General features: G+C 36.0%; 1 protein-coding gene across 2 annotated transcripts in view; it reads left to right on the plus strand.

The window, feature by feature from the left end:
• Positions 1 to 20,204, plus strand: part of SLC30A9 (solute carrier family 30 member 9) — a 40,054-nt gene that overhangs the window by 318 nt on the left and 19,532 nt on the right. For both annotated transcript variants that reach the window (XM_064449353.1, XM_064449352.1), the window contains exons 2-10: positions 1,852 to 2,028; positions 5,510 to 5,572; positions 8,347 to 8,446; positions 9,835 to 9,927; positions 10,314 to 10,396; positions 11,775 to 11,833; positions 12,578 to 12,645; positions 16,790 to 16,892; positions 19,675 to 19,730. In XM_064449353.1, the coding sequence (XP_064305423.1) occupies positions 1,852 to 2,028; positions 5,510 to 5,572; positions 8,347 to 8,446; positions 9,835 to 9,927; positions 10,314 to 10,396; positions 11,775 to 11,833; positions 12,578 to 12,645; positions 16,790 to 16,892; positions 19,675 to 19,730 (802 nt within the window). The remainder of the gene's footprint in view (positions 1 to 1,851; positions 2,029 to 5,509; positions 5,573 to 8,346; positions 8,447 to 9,834; positions 9,928 to 10,313; positions 10,397 to 11,774; positions 11,834 to 12,577; positions 12,646 to 16,789; positions 16,893 to 19,674; positions 19,731 to 20,204) is intronic.

A 20,204-nucleotide genomic window follows, 5' to 3' on the forward strand; every position in this document is an offset into this window, starting at 1 on the left:
GAGTCCCGCAGGGCCCGGCAGGAGCCCGGAACCCCCCGCCCCGGGGCGGGCAGGGCCGGACCGGACCCCCGCCTTCCCCGGTGGAGTCTGGTAGGAAGGCTCGTGTGTGGGGAGAGGCGAGCGGCGGCGCTCGCAGGCGCCCGGTGCCGCCGGGGCGGGCAGGGGCTCCCCTGAGCCAAGGGGCACCGTTCCCCGCTGCGGGCCGGCAGCCGCCGGAGAGCGCGGGCCGCCTCCCCGCTATCGGCTTCAGAAGCGTTCAAGTCCGGACTGCCGCCGCCGCCTCCGTAGGCGAGGCGTATCCTGACGGGCGCAATGCCTCACCGCGGGTGTTCCCGCACGCCCTTTGCAGGCCCGCTGCCGTCAGCCCCAGTCTGACGTAAAACATGCATCATGGCCGAGTTGGGGTTGAAGTGTGCCGGAATTATATAAAACGAAGCCTGGTCTTACAGGGCTTGCATTGGTCTGAGAAATGAGCCCTGGCCCTTCCTTTAGGCCAGGGATCCTATGAAATTTAAGTTCTGACCACTGTTGTCCCTCTTCATGTAATCACTTACGGTTGAATTGCAGCAAATGCCTTTTTCTTTAATGGTTTCTTGCATGTGTGTGTATGGATTAGTAGGAAAAATGTCCTCCAAACGTGCTGATTCTGTTCCCCTTTTCAGCTGCTCCAGTATTGCCGAAGCTTAGGAAACAACACCGCTCATCTTGTGCTATATGTTTATTGTAGTCTTTTATGAGTTGGAAGCAATAAGCTCACTGAGCTATGTTGAGTGGACTTTCCTGTGCTTTTGTCACAGTAGCAACGACTAGTAATCAGTAAGAGCTGACTTTTTTTTGCTGAAATTGTTTTTCTGTAAGGTGGATGCTTCTGTACTCTAGAGGACTAAGAGGAAAGTTGTTGAGACTCTTATGGAACACACTTTTATAAAATATAATTCTGTTGAGACATGCATTATTCATATATGATTAGTCATACTTTGCATGACTTGATTTACCAGCATGGCTTTTTTTTTTTTTTCTTAAATGTATTTATTCTTTTAATGAGTGCTTTCCAAAGCAGCCAGTTTGCCTGTTGCATTTCTGGTTGGAGGAGTTCTATACCTTCTCTACAGAAGTGCTTGTGCTGCCTAAAAGAAACTGCTTACGAATAGAGGTTGGCCTGTCTCTACTTTTGGCTAGTCTTTTGAAATTGAAGGTTGCTTCCCCAGGGTGATTCCTCAGTAGGCTTTTTACATATTTATCTTGTAATTTGTCTGTTGTAAGTGTTGCAAAACTTAGGATTCTACTGTATAATATGCTTTATAAGATGATGTGTGCTTTTCTACATAATTTTTGTAGCAAGTTGCTCTTAATGTGTAATGCACTTAGTTCAGCTTTTCTTAATGGGAAGCTGTGGTTTTTACAGCGTTTTATAGTGGTCTGTATTTGTTCTTTTATCAGTACTGTTTTCTTAAATATTTTGAGACAATATGACTAGAACGTGACTTAATATATTACTAAGCCAATCTTATCAAATAGCTTTGGTGTGGTGTTCGGTGTTTTTTTGTTTGTTTGTTTTGGGTTTTTTCTTACGTCCTTAAGATTATCTAGTGGTCTTTGGAAGAAGTGCATGCCGGATTGTATGGGGAGTTAGAAACCCTAATGTTAGAATGAAGTTTAAAAGTGGATGTTTGGTGGGAGGCAGTGAAAGGGTGCCGTGTACTCCTATTCTGCAATTTCTAAACATGGGTAAAATAAGAACAGATCAGTACTTGAAAGCTAACTTTCCATAACTTAAAGCTGGACCACTTTCCCTTCTTTTTCCTTCAAAAGTGGTTGCCTGAAACATCTTTATTTTTTTCTCCCTGTTAGGATGGCAAGCTTCAATGAAAAGTGGGAGTCTGCCTTATATTCTACCATGCAATCGTCTGCCTGTGCAGTTGATGAGTCAAGTGAGAGTTTATACCTCGAATGGTCAGAAAAAAGGTCTTGGATCAGAAGATAGAAATAGATCAGCCACTGAAGAAACCCTTCATAAAGTTGGAACAGGTAGTACTAAGCTAAAATAAAGAGTATTTATATAAATGTAAAAACTTATGTATTTAACACTCGCTAACTTTTTTTTGTCAATTGTGTGATATTACGGTTGCTGAATTCTTCATATTTGTTGCTTGTGGGCATCTGTATATAAATTTCAAATGCATAAGCAGGGAGGAACACTGGAATTTATTTCTTTGTCATTCCAGTATTTAAAGGATTTAAGTTGAGAGTAATCAAATTTAAAGCGGCGATGATAAAATGTGGGTGTCAGAAGAAATTAGGTAATTTAAGGGATAAGAAATTGAACGTATTACTTCTTTACCACTTTGCTTGCTTACTTGAATTCTTTTTGTAGTATTTCAGGTTTGTTGTGTGAATGAACTAATGACAAAGATTGAGCGTAAATACTGAGCACCGTGACTTCTCCAGGTCAGGCTATAGATGAAGGTTGGGCTGTTTCATCTGCTAGGGTTTTTTAAACTGACAGTTGTCACACCTGCAGCATTCGCATTAAATGCTTGTTGTAATGGACATAACCTGACCCTCCTTGCTGTGCAGTTTGATTGTCAATCTTGTGCTAGTTAGGTGCTTCAGAAATTCAGAACTGTCTTGTCCTTGCTCCATTGTAGCATGCTCTCTTTTCTCTGTTTATTAAGTGTAGAACTGTGCAGATATATGGCTGGAGGACTACTGTACTTAAGAGATAACAAATACTTTCTAAAATGAATGCTGTCTTTTTGGGTGTTTTTGTCTAAAACTAAGTGGTTTACTAAAGAAAACTTTCTTCTCTTCCTTGTCAGGTTGGCAGATATTCATTCATTCTTTAGTAATTTGTAAATTCCTGAGGCTTGCAACAGTCTTTAAAAGTTAGTAACTATAGCCAGAGAAGAGTGTTACTTTTCTGATGTTTGGAAGTACAAAAGTGGATCTTAAATGTTGTTCTAAGTGTAGCAAATAGATATTATTTCTGAAGTCTGTGATTGAATTTTAGAAGAGGGTAGTACTTAAGACTCTTTACATTTCTTGGAAAGTGTTGAGCTGAAGATGATTGCCAGAGGGTGAGATTCTTGCCGAAGAATGTCTGCCTGAATACAGTGAAAGACTATAGAGCTGGTTGAGGTTGTTGATGTTTTCTGGGTTCTTAATATGCAGTTACTGGTGTTTAAAAATCAGACATGTGAAAATAAGCTAGTGCTCCTGCATTCATGATTGCCTTAAGTTTATATAATTGTTGACTGTCATTGGAAGGCATTCCCACCTTCTCCCACCCCTATCTGATTACTCCCTCGCTTGTGCTGGCATTAGTGACGTTTAGGCCTGTTTTGTGAAAAATTGCTTTCTTGTTTTGCAGAGCTAGGGTAGAGGTAGGATGGATCGGCAAGCTGATCCTGCTCACTGTCTTTAAAATAGCTGGAGGAGAGGTGCTGCCTTTGTGGCAGTGTGGCCTTGAGTCATAGTAAGCCTTGAGTGGGCACCATGAGGCCCCACTTTGAGTGGGGCTGATGTATGCGAGTGTATATGAAACTGCAGCCTAGAGATATTGTACACAGATAAAAATTGCTTTGAAGTTTGTTTTGGAATGCATATTGTCACATGCACGTTTTCTGGGGCCTAGTAGATAGAATGTTCTTGCACATTATGGACATATTACTACTGTTTACTTAGAAACCCATGGCATTCAGAGAGAATTCTGAAAAGTTAGTATACTACTTATAAAGATTGCCATACTTTTCCAGTAACTTAATATTTAGCAAATAATGGATTTCTTCAGGACCTCCATTTCTTTATCAGTAAATGTGGGAAATGCTTTTTCCTATTAATATGATATTGAAAATATATTAATCTTGAAAATTTTGTTATATCAACATCTACTTGTCTGAGAAACAGTAATTGTGAATCGAAGTAGTCCTTATCTTTATTTTCCTCACTGAGGCACTGTGATTTTGTCCAGCCTCTAGGCTGAGGTACTAAACTTTGAAAGGGTACTTGGTGTACATAGATCTGTTTGCACAGGTCTCTGTGCCTAGATATACGCTTTGATATTCTTGTGATTTTTTTCCCCATCTGAAATATTATGATTCAATCTTTTGTTAAATAGTGTTGGTGATATTCCTTTAATGACATAAATGGTTGCACACAGTTTCCGAGAAGAAGCTACTACTCAGTTTTTGCAAAGCAGTCTTAACTGAAGGTTTTTTTTAATCATGAATATTGATAGATCAGCTGTCTGGTGTGTTAAACCAGGTAAGAAACGAAAGGAAAACAAAAGCAAAAAACCCTTTGCTGTTCCTTTCAAGTCAAACAATAACTGATCGGAATGCTAGTTATTTATGGTCTAGCCTTATTTGTTGTGTAATAAGACTAGTTTCATAAATTTTTAAGTGTTATTTTTCCAAGAAAGTATACTTGGATTGTTACTAGCCTTATCCTCAGTTGCTCTCAGCGCAATAACTAATTGCCTGTCACAAAGCTAGTTAGGTAGTCTAAGCTTCAAGAATATCTGACCTTTGAGTACTTTGAGTAGCATGTTAAGCTAGGAGTATCTCGCTAATTAACGCAAACCTGCTTGAAAAATCAAGTTTTTTTTTTATATCACTTCCAGTAAGGTCAGTTTTAATTTTGTTAATGACTGTGGATGTGTGGCAAACCTCCAATGTTAGAGAGTGTTAGGGCACAGAAGAGTGGGTATGCTTTTGGGAACATGTTGGTTTGATGGGTTAGAATCATAAGGTGTTTGTTCTGAAAGCTGTGTCGAGATGTATGAGATAAGGATGCAATATTTGTTTGTATTTTCAAGTAGCACTTGTGATTTCCAAGTAGACATCTCACTGAAATTCCTGGAATTTATTATTTTCCAAATACTAAGATTCACGTGACAGTACTGTAAATTATATTTTATTGGCTTCTTATTGAGTCATATCCTCAAGTTTCAAACCCAACTAAAATACTTTGTGTTCATTCTAGCTCCAGCTTGTGACACAAAAGTTGTGGATTTTAGTTTAAATATTTTATATTTTAAGGAGTTAGCTTTTCGTAAGTGAAAAAGCTTCAGTCCCTTAAAATTGAATTAGAGCTTGGAAGCTCTGTGAGACTTGGGTGGTCAGCAGCCATAAACTATATAGAATTCAGTATATTTACTACTCTAACATTTTGCATAAAACTTGCCCCAAAACTGTAAGTACACTGTTAAAATATTTTTTAAAAATTCAGGATGCTTTCTGAAGTATATTCCAAGTTGGTGCTCTTCTGCAGGCTGCTAGGAGTTTATTAGTCAATGCTATATTAAATGTCTTTTGTTATTTATTTTTTTTCTATTTCTGTCGTCTTGAGAGTTATAAACATTGGAAATCTAGTGAAAATGTTTTTTAATTGTCAGGGTGGAAAGCAATATTAAGGTATATCCTTATTTTTGTTATGTCAACCAAACTGTTTACTAAGTAGAAAAGTAGGTACTTCCATATTTACAGTGAGCTTTGTTTTTGTTTTACAGGACAAGATACAACCAATGCAGGTCAAAAGCAGTCTTTCCATAAAGAGCCAATCCAAGTGAAAGGTAAAGAAATACTTCCTATATTGAAACTTCACTGCTGTCTGCTAGCAGTTAAAAAATATATGTGTAAGGAAACTGTGGTTCCTCTTCACTTGTGTAACGTGTTCTGTGAATAAAATTTTAAAACACACTTGTATGTCAGCTTTGGTAGCCAGTTGTTTGAAAATCACTCCTGAAAAATCAAATATAGCAGTATTAATTCTAATTACTAATTTTTCTGTGTCTGTTTTTTGTTTCATTTAAGCTGATAAGTTTGTCAGGAAAAGACTAATTTGTTTTCTCATCTGTTATCACAGTCTGCCTGTTGCTGCTTATGTGTTTTTAGGCATGTTCATTCACCATCTCAGACTTAATGTGGCTAAGCTGAACTTGGTCTTTCCCCATTCCTTGTTCTAAGTCTTCCTCTGTGCCTTCTTATTGCTGAGTTAATCTAATCAGTGTTGCTTCTAAATATATATTGTCCACATGAACTGCCTAATCTGAGTCCTGTAATGTTTCCATTTGTGACTGTAGTAAATACGTGATTTGTCTTTAGTTATGTAGTTTAAAAAAAGTGGATGAAGTCAGAGCATAACTTTCTTTCATGTTTTCAATTTATCATGGTTTTCTTTCACTCCCGTAGTTTCAATTATGTTACTGTGAGAATTATCCTATTAAAAACTCCTGTGCTTTTGATCACTCCTAGCCTTTTATGTATGGAAAGAACTTTATCACAATAGAAATTGCCATTTCTCTTTAAACTCTGTTAAAATAACAAGAAAAATCTGGACTGAAAGTGACTCAACAGGCTGTACACTGTATTGAAATTCCTTCCTGTCTTTCCCCAAATTTAAACAAACATCGAATCATAATACTTTTTATTAACAAGGCGAGATCAGTGTGTGTCTCTGTATATTTTCCATGTACGTTTGTCTACATCCTTTATGTCAATTTCTTTGGGTCTGTTGCCATTTAGTTGTATTCATGCAGGGGGAACATACAAGGTAGGTAGGAGAAACTAGATAGACTGTGAAATAATTGTGAAAATAGATATATCTTTCAGTGAGAAGAGAGTTTTACCTCTACATTAGATGTGCAACCAAGAATGTTTATGTGAAAGATTTTGATAGTGTCTGGAAAGTGGAATTCTAGTCTTTAGATGCTTCTGTGACTTAGAAACTTATTGATCCAAGTATTACTAAGACAATAACATTTTAATGGTATCACTAATCTTAAAAATTTGTGCTAGTTGAAGCGGTTTATTTACATCATCTTTTATGGGGCTTTGTCCTTCTCTTGGAAATACCAAATTGATTCCCCCCCATTTATTGCCAATTTTATACGGTTATTTGAACTATGGGTGGGATTGAGAATTCTGCAATGTACAATTAGTTATAGTATTTTATTTTAATGAAATGTACCTGTGTTTCTAAAATGGATCAGTATTTGATAAATCCACAAGTTCCACTAAGGTTAATACACTTTGGAGATATATCTGTTTTAAATAAGAAAAGATGGGAACCAGTCTTCTTTTTTATAAATGTTCATCCTGTTCTAAACAGTAAACGATGGACTGTTTTTAGGAAGTCTCCAATTTTTTTTGTCACCGTTGCTCAGGAGCACTGTGGGATAATGTGATTACTCCAGTACTTCAACAATTTTTTTTAAGTTCAAACTGGATGACAGGAATCAGATTATGATGGTAAATAATGATACCTGTAGTGTTAGTGCATTGTTGAGCGTCAAGCAATGTATTTTGCTTTTAAGGTTGCAAAACTCAGAAATAAGACAATGTGGAACTCTGGGAAAATTTTTCTCAATGTCTTTAAAAGCAGTATCTTTCTGTAAGCATCCGGTGAGTTAAGGAGTAGTTCTGGACTAGGTATAGAAATCAGATCAATCCTGTGATACACAGGAAGTTCATGTGTGTTTGTAAGTCTTCTTGCCTGCAGAATTTGAGCTTTTTGTTTTCAGTTATGTTCTTTAATGTTATATCCTTCAGCAATTGTAACTCTTTTTCCAAAAAGCATAATGTTTTTAATGGAAGCCAGTGTATAGCGACTTACATTTGAAAATAAGATGAAGTTATGTACATATAGACAAGCAGGAAGTAATGGCATAAATTTAAAATTCCATTTAGCCTTTTTTCTGAATACTTGTATTCTTTTCCTTGTGGATGAAAATCTGATGTGATAAGAATACATCTCCTAGACATGCAAAACATTATAAATAAAGAATGTGTATTTTTAATTGTTATAAATGCACAATATTGTGTGCTAATTTTAAAAGTAGTAGTTGAGAAAAACAACATATACAGTCTGTCTTGGTTCTCTGTGTGGTCTGCAAAGGCCAAAAATCTTATCTGCAGAAGGTGGAATTGGTTAAGTATCGGGGAAAAAAAGAAATGGAGCACTACGTTGCTATTTCCCTTGCTAGAGCAAGGGAGTTTCCAAATTGCTGTGTTTGAATGCTATCTTAGTAGCTAAACACCATCTCTCTGACATCAGTGTTGGAGAAGTAGCTGACAGTGGCAGTTAAGTGTGTGGGATGCTTGAGAGCCCTGAACTACAACTTCACAAGTAGCATTTTTGGAGGTAGGTCATTCTACTCTTACTCATTTCCACAAAGGCCAACATTCTTTTCTCTTTGCTGTAAGCTTTCTATCTCACTGACAAGCATTGTTTGTCAGATTTCCACTTAGAAGGTATCGTGATATGACACTAGATTGAATTACCTTTTGAAGTTTCTGCTGCAGTCTCCATGAGTGACTTCACTTTCTTATCTCTTCTGTTTTCAAGTGAAAGCAGTCCTTAAAAAAAGAGAGTATGGACCAAAATACACACAGAATAACTTCATCACTGGAGTCAGAGCAATAAATGAGTTCTGTCTTAAATCCAGGTATGATGGGTTTGAGTTGAAATTTAAATTATGAACGTTTGTTCGTATGTGCTTCAAAAGTAATTGTGATTGGAGATTGTGATTTTGCACAGCAACTTTTTCTGAATGCTTTTGTGCTGTACATAATCATAAGTGGCTGAAGTTAGTTCTTGTTTACTTAGTGTTACAGTGGATTAGGAACTTGCACTTAGTTTGCATGTTTCCATAGTTCCTTCCTAAAGTAATTCATTTGTACTTACATGACCGTAAAGCTAGGTGGTGTGAGTCTATGTCTAGAGCAGCTAGTTATACGGGGGAATGGCAAATAACTTGTGTTTCAGCATTTTGGGTCCTGACGGTTTGTGAACATCTCTAAAAGATCAGTGGCAATGTCATGTTATGTGAGGCTGGTAATTTGGAATAAAATATAATCTGGTGCATTGTAACCTAACTATTGTTACTTGATTCATATTTACTGACTTTTATACTATGTGCCATGCCTGCCAGCAGTGTCTTACTGAGTGTCGCTGTAGTTGAGGTGTCTGTCAGATTTCACGCATGTTATGCGTGTAACCCATATTAAATCTAAAGGCTTAGCAGCTTTGTTTGTAACTTTTTATGCTGTCACTGTTCCTACCCAATTTTTACATATAGTATACGTCACCAGACTTGGTCTTTGCTGAAAATCCAGTGACAAATTATGCTTAGTCCTCTGCCATATTTTAATCATAACTGTCTTGTGTGGAGAAATAACTTGCTAAAGTTTTGCTGGAAACTTCGGTGGAAGGAAATGGGAACAAACAAAAAAAAAGACTGGATGATTGGTTGGGCTACAAATGAAATGTTCTGTTGTATTATTAAAAAAGAAACAAACCCTAATGCTTCTCAATGTAGATGCCCTAATGTGTAGCTCAGCACAGGAAATTTATCTGTTCCCCCCAAGTAGTTTTGTTATCTCCAACCTTTTGCAGCTTGTGCTGGGTGTGAGGTTTTGAGGTTAAATTTCTCAACTTTTCATGGCACATGACTTCTGATTTCTGTTCAGAGATGTTAAGGCATGAACACTCTGGTTTAGTACTTGTGCCCACTATAAATTACATGCAGATAATTCATTGGATATTTTATTATTCAATATTTTATTACTTTGCATTCTATGTATAGTATTTCATAGTGTGAGGATGTGATATGGAGTTTTGAGTGTGGAAAGCACAGTGGTTTTCAGTAGCATCCAAGAGATCACTTGCTTCATGTTGCGTATCTGATCTGTTTGGCTCAAGTAAGCAACTTCAGGTTTTTTTTATGCTGCAGATTAATAATATAAAAATTCTGGAAGATCATCCAGACATAGAAGTAAAATTAGAATAATATGAACTTTTACTTGCACTAAATTGTTTGTCCCCTTTCCTTAGTGATTTAGACCAGCTGAGGAAAATTAAACGACGAAGTCCTCATGATGACACTGAGACTTTCACTGTGTACCTGAGATCGGATGTAGAGGCAAAGTAAGAACATTTTTATGAAGGAAAATGTTGGGATCATTTAAAATGGATTATATAAGAGAGAGAGAGAAAACTTTTAAAAGTCAGGTTTACGATGTGAAAGGGCGATAATATTTTCCCTTCTCTGTTTGAACACATTTTATATCCTCATTATTGTAATAATTACATGGTGTATATAAAATTGGAGGGTGTTTCATGTGTCCAAAGATGAAGTGCTTGTCCTCATCCCCCTCTTGCCCAGCTTTTTATTCTGTAAAGTAGCCTGCATGGCTTTGTATCAGGAAAAATAATGTCATGTTCTCCTTTTAGGAAAGGCATGCATAATGTAGTCAAACTGAAAAAAAAGTTGCATAAACAGAAGCATTGTTAATTACTTTTACTCTGTGTAGGTCCCTTGAAGTTTGGGGTAGTCCAGAGGCTCTTGCTAGAGAAAGAAAACGACGTAAAGAGGCAGAGATCAAGTACAGAGAAAGTGAGTATAGAGTTTTCATATAACTTCAAATGTAAACAGCAAAGTATGGTTGTTAGAAATCCACTAGATGGTGTGTTATTTCATAGAGAACATACAAATTTGGAATAGCAATTACAGATAAGGTTTTATAGCATAGTGTTAGAGTAACACATTTCTATCTATGCAGATACAGTCTACTCAGTCTTGCTGTATCACATATGGTAAATTATTAGGATATACATTCAGTTGAGATGTATAATCATACTTTGTTTTTTGGGGGCTTTAATTTTTTAGATTATAATTAACATCTTCAATGGTTTTGGATTTTTTTTATTCAGGATTTTGAAGAGACTTAAACCCAATCCTGATCTTGTTACCATACCGTTACACATTTATTTTTCCCCTGAAATGAATTCAGCTTACCTTTGTGCTTCAGAAGGGGGGGAAACACCCCCAAATAATTTTTTTGCTTAAAATTGTTGCTGTCATCCTTGCTGGTATTGTCAATAGCAGGTAGAGTCACAACAGTAGTTTGTAATGGATTTTGATCTGCCTAGTCAGTTAAAATCACAGGAGAGGCAATATTGTTTCAGGGTACTTATTATCCACCTTTATTACAGGTATTTTCATTTTTTATTTTTTTAAACAGTTGTGCCACTGGGACACCCTCCCAGTAAAAAGGCTAGAGCTGCAGGCACTCGTTAAAGTACCTGTAAGTGTTTGTACTCAGAGTGCCGTCAGTAGCGTCGAAATTTTTAGTGACCAGGAGAATAATCTTGGACATAATACAAAAAATGAGATTAAAAAACTACTACTCAGTCACAATAGGATACTGAATCATTGTATACTTGAAGTGGTAACTCCCTTTTATTACAGACTATCCTTGTACTCCTCCACTGGCTGTTTTAATCTATTGAAATTATTGTGTACAGTGTATTTTGTATAACATTTCAGGGGAGAATCTAGCACTACAGATTCTAGATACTGTAGTATACCAGTGTTTATTTTGATGTTATTGAGCATCATAAATGGATGGAAACTACTGTTAAGAGACTTGCTTTGAAACATCCTTCCCCCTCCCTTTTGTGATTAAGGGGCAGGAGGGGGGCAGTAGAATGCCTGGATTTGGAGCAGTGTATTTTGAGTTTTCCACTTTGTGCATCATTCTTCATTGCTAGAAATGGCAATGATATATAGGATCGTAACAGATTATATTTGGCATTTTGCATGAGTGTATAACGATTCTGATTAACAATACCAGGAGTGGAGTATTTCCCAAAGAGAGACAGGCCATGTAGCTCTTACTAGAAGTTGGCTGCTGCTTAAAAAAAATATGTAGACTTAAATTCCTGAAACTGCTGGTTACTAGTACGTATTCATGATAACAATTTTGTTGCAGATCTATTTAGAAACCAAAGGCTGTTGAGGGAATACAGGGAGTTCTTTGGAAATACTAAGGTAAGAGATGTTTTAAAATTTTGGCTAGAAAAATGCCAGGAGATGTACTTTGACATCTTTTGAAGGAAAAAGTTGTGAAACGGTTGCATAAGCTTAATCCACTGAATATTACTGGAAGATTTATTTGCACTGTAACATACCAGATCTACCTCTGATTGTAATGCAGTGGTAAATGTTATGATGCCAGTTCAAATGGGTCCCTAATGTAGCAGTGTAATCCACCAGTAAGGTGGGGTGTGGTGGTTTTGTTAACAAAATTGCAGCTGTATTTATAGTTTCATCTGTAGGTTACAAACATGTGTAATAATTAAGTTATTAAGAAATTGGTTTCATTTTTTTAAGGAAAAAACCCCAAAACATTAACGCTTTGTTCTGTGCCCTGCTGGCCCTTCCTCTTTGCTTAAGCAGACCCATTGCTGTGATCCAGGTGCTATGCTATGGTAGAATGATTTCTTAATCTTTCTGCTGCACAGCTGGCTTCTGTTGTTACGGTTGCAGTGGCCCCTGCTGGAGGCTTTGTTGGCTGCTTATGATTTTTCTAGCCATTCATTTGCAGAAACATGTAAGACCCAACTGCAGTTTGGGTGAGCATTCAGTAGTAAATTAGTAGGCTTCAAGTACTGTAGCTTCACTGTTGCAATACAGGGCAATGCAAAGTTTTTATTTAGTAATTTGTATGGTAGGTCCTTCATGAGGTCAAGATTTGACTATTTTATTTTAATAATCTCTTATTTCTTTATGTAGCCACGCTCCAGTGCAGCAGCTATGTTTTTCAAGGGACCAGGGAAGGTGGTAATGGTAGCTATTTGCATGTAAGTTTAAAAAAATGTTTTGTTATGCAAATGTAAACCAATTTATTATCCTGGAAAGTAGGACAGTCTATGTATTCACGCTAAAGATACCTGTGTCTCTGTAACTGAAGTTAATAGATTTGTTTATTCATTGTTGATGGGGGAGAGATTAGGTAAATATATTAATTGACATTAGAGATCAGGGATAGAATATATCTCTGATCAGAGGAGAGCAATTTTTTAAAAAAGTTGATCAGACTAAGCAGTTTATTAAAGTAAAAACTAAAATTTTGAAGGACATGGAGAGGCAGACATTTAAGGTCATCCTCATTTCTTGTTCCTTCTTGAGAGGAAGCTTTTAATATCTTTTAAGCAAACTTTCATATAACCAACAGAAAAGGGTTCACTTTTTTCTCTCTGTTGTTATTCAGCTCTTCCTCCCTAACTGAAAAGGGGATATTTTAGGAGGTTTTTGCCTTTCACATGTCTTGCAAGTTTGAATGAAACAAAACTAAACTAATCCTGATTTAAAGCAAATGAACACAGAGACTGTCGGGCATGAAATACCCAGAGGTGTGTTAAGTTTCTCTCAGGAAATGATGGCTAAAACTTACCTGCCATAAAACCTGTGAATTTTTAAAATAAATATGACTTTAGAAAAGGTATTTATATGCTAAGACACTATCAATATAAGGGAGCAAAATAGAAATATAGGGAAAATGCTTTTTTGGCACAGGAAACAGCATTTTGAGCAGGAGGCAGCTCCTCGAGTTTTCCTACAAAACTATATGCTTTTTGCTTGGGAGGGGAACCACAAAGCCTGTTTGACTGAAAACCTCCCTCTTTGCTGAGTGTTCTACTAGTAACTGTTCAGAGCTTTCTAAGTTAAAAACATATAAGAACTGCTAGTATGGATGTTTCTAACGGGGGAAAAAAAAGGGGCGTGGGGAATGTTGTATGGCCTCTTCCACCTCCTTCAATTTCTTACAATGACCGAGAGAAAACAGAACTCTCCTCCTGCTTTGTAAATAGGGTGTTGCTGTAAAAATTGCACTCTCTGTTAGAGAAATACAGGAAGGTGATGTTTTCCATCAAAAAGGGAATGATCTATTATAAGCAAGACATTCTTCAGAGCCTGGCATTGTTGAAGTGATTACATTGTCGTGCTAACGCTTTACCTTTAAAATGTATAGTGTATAATATTTTTTTAAAAAAATACTAGTGGTCAGGGATGTTAATGTTACTACTTCTTTGGAAATAGAGATGATTAAATGTGTTTAGTTCCCAAACCTAAAGCCTAAATAGTAGATTTTTTCATAGATTCAAAATGTATCTGAATATTATCAGTTTGATTTTTTTTTATTTTGACATTTATTTTTTTACTGTCCTTTCTTCAAAAGCATAAATATTTTATGTAGGTAGACAGGGATGGTTGTGTACATCAGACCAGGTCCTCCTAGACCATTGTTTTATGCTGCGAGGTAAAGTATAAAAAGTGAGCAATCAGATGATTGCACCATTCTCTCTCAATTCCCCGTAATTCCTGTTGCCCATATACATATTGGGGTTTTGAGGTGGTTATCTCTGAAACAAATTTGAAATTATAAATATGTAAAAGCAAGTATTAATGCTTTTTAATTTTTTTAAGTTTACAGTTCAGTCAGGATAGATTTATTTGAATTTGTTTTAATTGTAATTTAAATTAAGAACCTTGATTTGAGTAATTGATTTGGATCTACTCTTGCATTTGTGTATTTTTGTTGTTTTTTTCCTCCCAAAAAAGGCTGATCCTGTTCATATATCGGTACCTTTTAAAGTTACCACTTTAAATTTAGACTTTACACTAAAATTGACAAGAATTCTGACAGCAAGGAAGATGGATATCTGTTTCAACACTATTTGTTTCCTCCCCCCCATTTTGTTCGTGATTGTCTGCCTCCTACGTGGGCTTCGGAATACAGTTATAAACAGTTACGTTGAATGAAGCTGCTTATTTTCTAGATGCAGAAGAGAAGTTATTAGAAAATGCTGTATAGTAGTAGGTTTAATAAACAAGAGAATTGTATCTAATGAATCATGGGTGGGTTTTTTTTGTTATTTCTTGGCATAATGTCCAAAACAGTAAATCTTTTTCAGGCCTTACCTAGCTTTGGTTTAAGTTCTGTTAAAATTCCTACTCTTTCATGTCCATGCAGATAGAAATGAGTAGCTAAATCAGTCAGTTCATTTCATTTCAGTACAACAGAGTAAGTGCTCTCTGAATTGGTGGTCACTGATGTAAAAGATAGCTTTGTTTCAAACCGATTCAGAGTATTTTAGCTGCCTTCTCAGAATCTGCCGATTTTGGATTATTTTTCCTCTGCTTTTTAAAATCTCTGTAATATTTCTTCAACATAATTTAGGCTTTCATAGAGCTTATTATTTTCAAATGCAGTAGTGAATGTATTTTTTATAGCAATACATATTTTACTTGCAGTAAAAGCTGAGGTGTTTTTCTCCCCAAAACTGACTTTTATCTCTTTCTCACATCATTATAAGAGATCTAGTCAGACAGGAAACACTAAATATACAGAGCCTTGATGGCTCTGTAGACTTACTAGTTTTTTGCAATTATTTCCCGTGTAGCACTGTTCATCTTTCTGTCCTATGCCTCCAACTTGACATCATTAACAGGTTGATTTTTGCTGGGCCTGACATTTGAAAACATTAGGGTGGTTTTTTAGATTTCTAGGAGGTCAAGTCCCCCCCCAACTTTGGAATTTGTAGGGGTGAAATAAAATCAGCTGTGTGCCTATTGTGTCATCTGAACAGGTGGGGGCCCCACACTGAATTGTACCTTCAGATAAGCTGTCAACTGCATTAATACAACATTGAGAAGAACAATACAAAAGTCAAGAGGCTGTGCCCATTAATTCTACTCTAATTTATTTAATTTTCTTTCTATGCTAAAGATGCACTATGCTGTGAGTTGGTAGAACTTATAATTAACACAGGTAGTTTAAATTATGGTTTACTGTTGCAACAGCTTTCCTTTCTTCTTGGGTTATCCACTAACATTCATTTTTTACTTTCCACCTGTAAATTATGGTGATGCCTCACCATCTCATGGGGCAATGAGATGAAATTAAGAATTGTAAAGCACATTCAGGTCCTCGGGATGGAAGGAGGTATAGAAAACAGTATTATCTCTTGCTTGAAGAAGTGGATGTTGTCTCACAGAAATTTTTTAAGGGTGACCTTGGAAGTGAATGTTACGTGATCAACTGTATGATTTAATGTATGGCAAGGGGCTGGACTTCTGCTTCCTCTAAATACAATTTCTTGGCATGTTATTGTTAAAAAATGCAACTACAAGACGTTCTTAGTACTTACTTATAACACTTATTTCATCTGAATACTTGTAAAAATTGCCAGTAAGCTAAAATCAAATATATTTAAAAAAGGCGAATGTTGTAATCCTGTAGTCTGATTTTCTTTGCAATGTGATTGTAACAATTAACCTACTCATTCTGATAATGTTTGAAGTGAGAATGTAGACTCGGATTTTAGTGCTGATAGTTACCTTTCTCTGTGCAACATAACACAGTGCGTACTCCAGTGAGCTTGTAACCTGTACTGTCACACTGAACATCTCAATGGAAAAATTCCATAGATTTTTTTTTACAGCATAATCTAATGACAGCTTTGTCTTCCTGTCTGTTGCCTTATGTTTGTATCCTACTGGGAATTGCCCAAGCTGAGACTGAAGTGGAGAACCTTGCACTTCAGTATTAGGAGGGGATGTATAGGAGGCGAGGGACTGAAGAAAGAGAAAAGGAAATTGTTAAGGCTTGTGTTCTCTCACTGGTAGGCACTTAGTTGTTATGACTGTGATGCAGTTTTCAGGAAGTGCAACTTATTCAGGACTGCTTAGAAGTTAACGATTTTGGAAAATTAAATTGTATATCTTTACATATCAGGTTTAGCTGAAAGGACTTTTTAACAGTAACCATGCAGAAAATGTGTATGCCTGATCTGCCTGTACAGGTCTCTAATGATTAGACTGATATTTGGTTTCACCACTTGCTGGCGGGTAATGCACGATTACACAGCACTTGTGAATTTGCTGAAAATAGTGAAGACCAAATACTCTGTTGTCATTTATCTCACTTCTCTTTGTTTTCAGAAATGGCTTGAATTTTTTCTTTAAGCTACTTGCTTGGGTTTACACGGGTTCTGCAAGTATGTTTTCAGAAGCCATACATTCTTTAGCAGACACATGTAATCAGGTGAGTATATTTTCCATTATCCTTAAGTTAGCCCTTGTAATAATTTTTCAGGAATACGGACAGATACTTATAGCAGATGTATTACACTTGAAAGCAATAATTCAGTCTACTAGTGTTCCTTAGTTTGCCTGTACTGTCTAAATAGCAAACACCAGAGAAATGAAAAGTGTTTTATTTAGGAGGACTAAAGCACATGGCAAAATATTATTCTTTACAAAGTTTGCTCATAGATAACATCGACATTGTAGAGAAGCCCAGAAATTCCAAGTTTATTAGCCGTAACTCTTATTAAAAATGACTGTCATATTCTGCTGTAGTGTATATTCACAGTGTTCTTCCTGTCCAATACCTGTGATCATTTTTGTACTGTTTTGTATTGTTTACATGCTTCCTAGAATTAATAGTAATATATTCTAGGAGGAAAAACACTAGTACTTAATCTAATAACCATTTAAATAATTTTGAGGCAAAACAGGTGTGTTATAAATAGTTTCATCTGTGAGAGGGTGTTTTTGTGTTTTACTTGACTAATAAATAATTTCTGGTTTCAGTCATGCAGATTACAGAGGCTGCCCAGAGTGTGACAAGCTCTGTGTGCATGCAGTGGGAGGAAGATATACTCTTTTCTCTGTGTGTGTAGTATACATGCATATTTTTTAGCTTCCCAGAGACAAAAGCCAATCTCACTTAAAAACTAGTGTTGAACATACAGTTTTTATCAAACTGAAGGCAGATGAAAGCATATTTTGGCAGAAATTCACATTACTTTAGAAATACTGCTAAGCCCAGAGCTCTTCCTGCTGTTCCTGAAGCTGTTGTTACTCTGTTGTAAATTTACTTGCCAAAACTAGTGGTTTCAACTAGTGGTTTTTTTACAGGTTTATCTAGGTGCTCTCTTTTTTATTATATTGATGCCAGTAATTTGATGGAGGCTTTATAAGATAACAGTAAGATAACTGACCTAGTCTAGAAGCCTTAAATGCAGAAGGAATCTAGAAAGTCACCTGTAATTATAAATAAAATCTTTTTGGATGGTGTTTGGATTAGTATTTCTGCTAATACAATAGTATTTGTAATGCATCTACATTACTTCAAACCACCTGCCCCAATTACTTCTGTTCTTCTTTTCGAAACTATTGTTTTCTCATATAATTGATTGATTGTTCCATACTTAAGTTGCAATTTATTTTTCCTATAACTATCAAGATGAAAGTGAACCAAAAATTCTTAAATAGGTTATAATATTAGTCAAATATACAGACAGTAGGAAATAAGTCCCAGGACAGGCTTAATTTTGTTTGCCACAATGCACATGCAGGATGTGATCAGCCTTATTTTTAGGAATTAGTGTTGGAACAAGATCTCAGTAATTTGGGTTACGTGTTCGTTCCTCTCTGCCTTGGTCCCTGCTCCTCCTGGACATGATTGATGTATCAGTCATCTTAAAGTATTATTGAGTGCCTGTCCAGATAATAAAAAAAAATAAAATTGGGTGTTTTTTAAAAAGTTGAATTAATGTAAGAATGAGACAAATCAGAATGTAGAGTCTTAAGTTTTTATAGAAATTAATTGAAAGAGAGGAGTTGTAGTAAGCAGGAGGAACGTTTGAGGAACGTATGGAACCTTAGAGCAGACTTAATATCTTAAAAAGCAGTTTAACATAATTTTGGCTACTTTTTTGCTTCAGTTGTACCTAGTATGTTTCTCTGTCCAGAAGGACTGAGTTGAGGACTCATATTTTGTTTGCTGTTTTCCTGTAAATGGTTTTATGCAACCTTTCAGCTGTTCCAGCTGTAAAGTGAAGACAGGGGTGCTACTAACTCAGCTGGTAACCCTTGGAGAGTTTTATGGGGAGGCAGCCTTAAAGTGTGTGATTTTCTTTTTTTTCATTTGGCCTATAAATTGACACCAATTTTTAGGTGAACCAAGTTTGATAGTGGTATTATGTGTGACTTATATGTGGTAGAGTTGTTCTGGTTTTTAAATGTGAAACTTAAATGTTCCACTGGAAATGTGGGTGGTTTTTTTTCTCAAATATTTGAGTATGTGGTTTTGGGAAAAACACAGGAGAAACCTTGCTGCTTAGAGCAGCTTGGTGCTGTGAAGGCTAAAGTATCTAAATTTTAATACTTGTTGTTAAGTAATTCATATTCCTAAAACAAAGCATGTGCTTTTCAAAATCAGGGTCTGGATTTATAACTTACTGCATCAATAGTTTAATACATGCCAATTAAATATACCCCAAATAGGCCATTTAGATAGCGAGAGATTTTTATTTCTTCTGCCAAAATAATTTTTTTCTTTAGTTTGGAGAATACAAAGTTCACTACTGAAAGAAGCTACAGTGTAAAATTATTGCTTTAAATGTAATATTCCATCACCATAGTCTCTGGATTGTTTCTTTTTGATAGGGACTTATTTAAATAGCTTTGTTCCCTGAACAACTTCATTCCTTCACGTTGAAGCAGAGCAACAACACTTGTGATTTCACGTAATGGTCACTTTTGGTTGCAATTCTGAAACTGTAATTAAAAGAGTATATATATACACACACTGTGCAATTACCTATATTTATATAAAATTAACAATTTTTTTGGGGTGGTAGATTTAGATGGCATATTTGGGGATTATATTCCAGCTCTAATAAAATATTGGTAACAAAGCATATGGGTAGATCAGCAAGTTGCACCTGCTATTATCTTTCAAGTTCAGTTGATATAGAATGTTTCTAAATTTTTACTTTTTTTTTTAACAAAGGTTTTTTCTTTTTGTCCTAAAATAGGCATTGCTAGCTTTGGGCATCAGTCAGTCTGCAAGGACACCTGACCCTAGTCATCCGTAAGCTTTTTGAGTAAATAATGATTTTGATAATTATATATAGGAGTAAGATCAGTTCTTGTTTGTGTGTCACCTTGTTATTTTTAATTCATAATTATTAATTATTAATCTGTTCATGTTTGTATCATTTCTGAAAGGCATTGTTTCTGACTTTACAATAGATAAAATAAGAAAAGGGATGTCTTGCAAACTGCAGAGTTGTAGCTTTAGTGGCTTGATACTTTTTTTTGTGGTATGCTTTTTGATACGTATTATTTTAATTGACATTATTTCTCTAAGTTATTTTAGGCTTTTCTGCCTCTTCCAATGGATAGAGTTACTTTGTTTTTAAACACTGTTCATGTGAATGACAAGATTTTTTTTTAAAATAAAAAATACAGTCCTCTACCTATTTTCAACAGTGTTTTTCTGCAAGGCAGCTACTTGTATCATAAGGAGATGCGTTTGACTTAAACTATTCTGTTTTTATCTAAG

This window comes from Phalacrocorax carbo, chromosome 4 (genome assembly GCF_963921805.1).
Source record: "Phalacrocorax carbo chromosome 4, bPhaCar2.1, whole genome shotgun sequence".
NCBI lineage: Eukaryota > Metazoa > Chordata > Aves > Suliformes > Phalacrocoracidae > Phalacrocorax > Phalacrocorax carbo.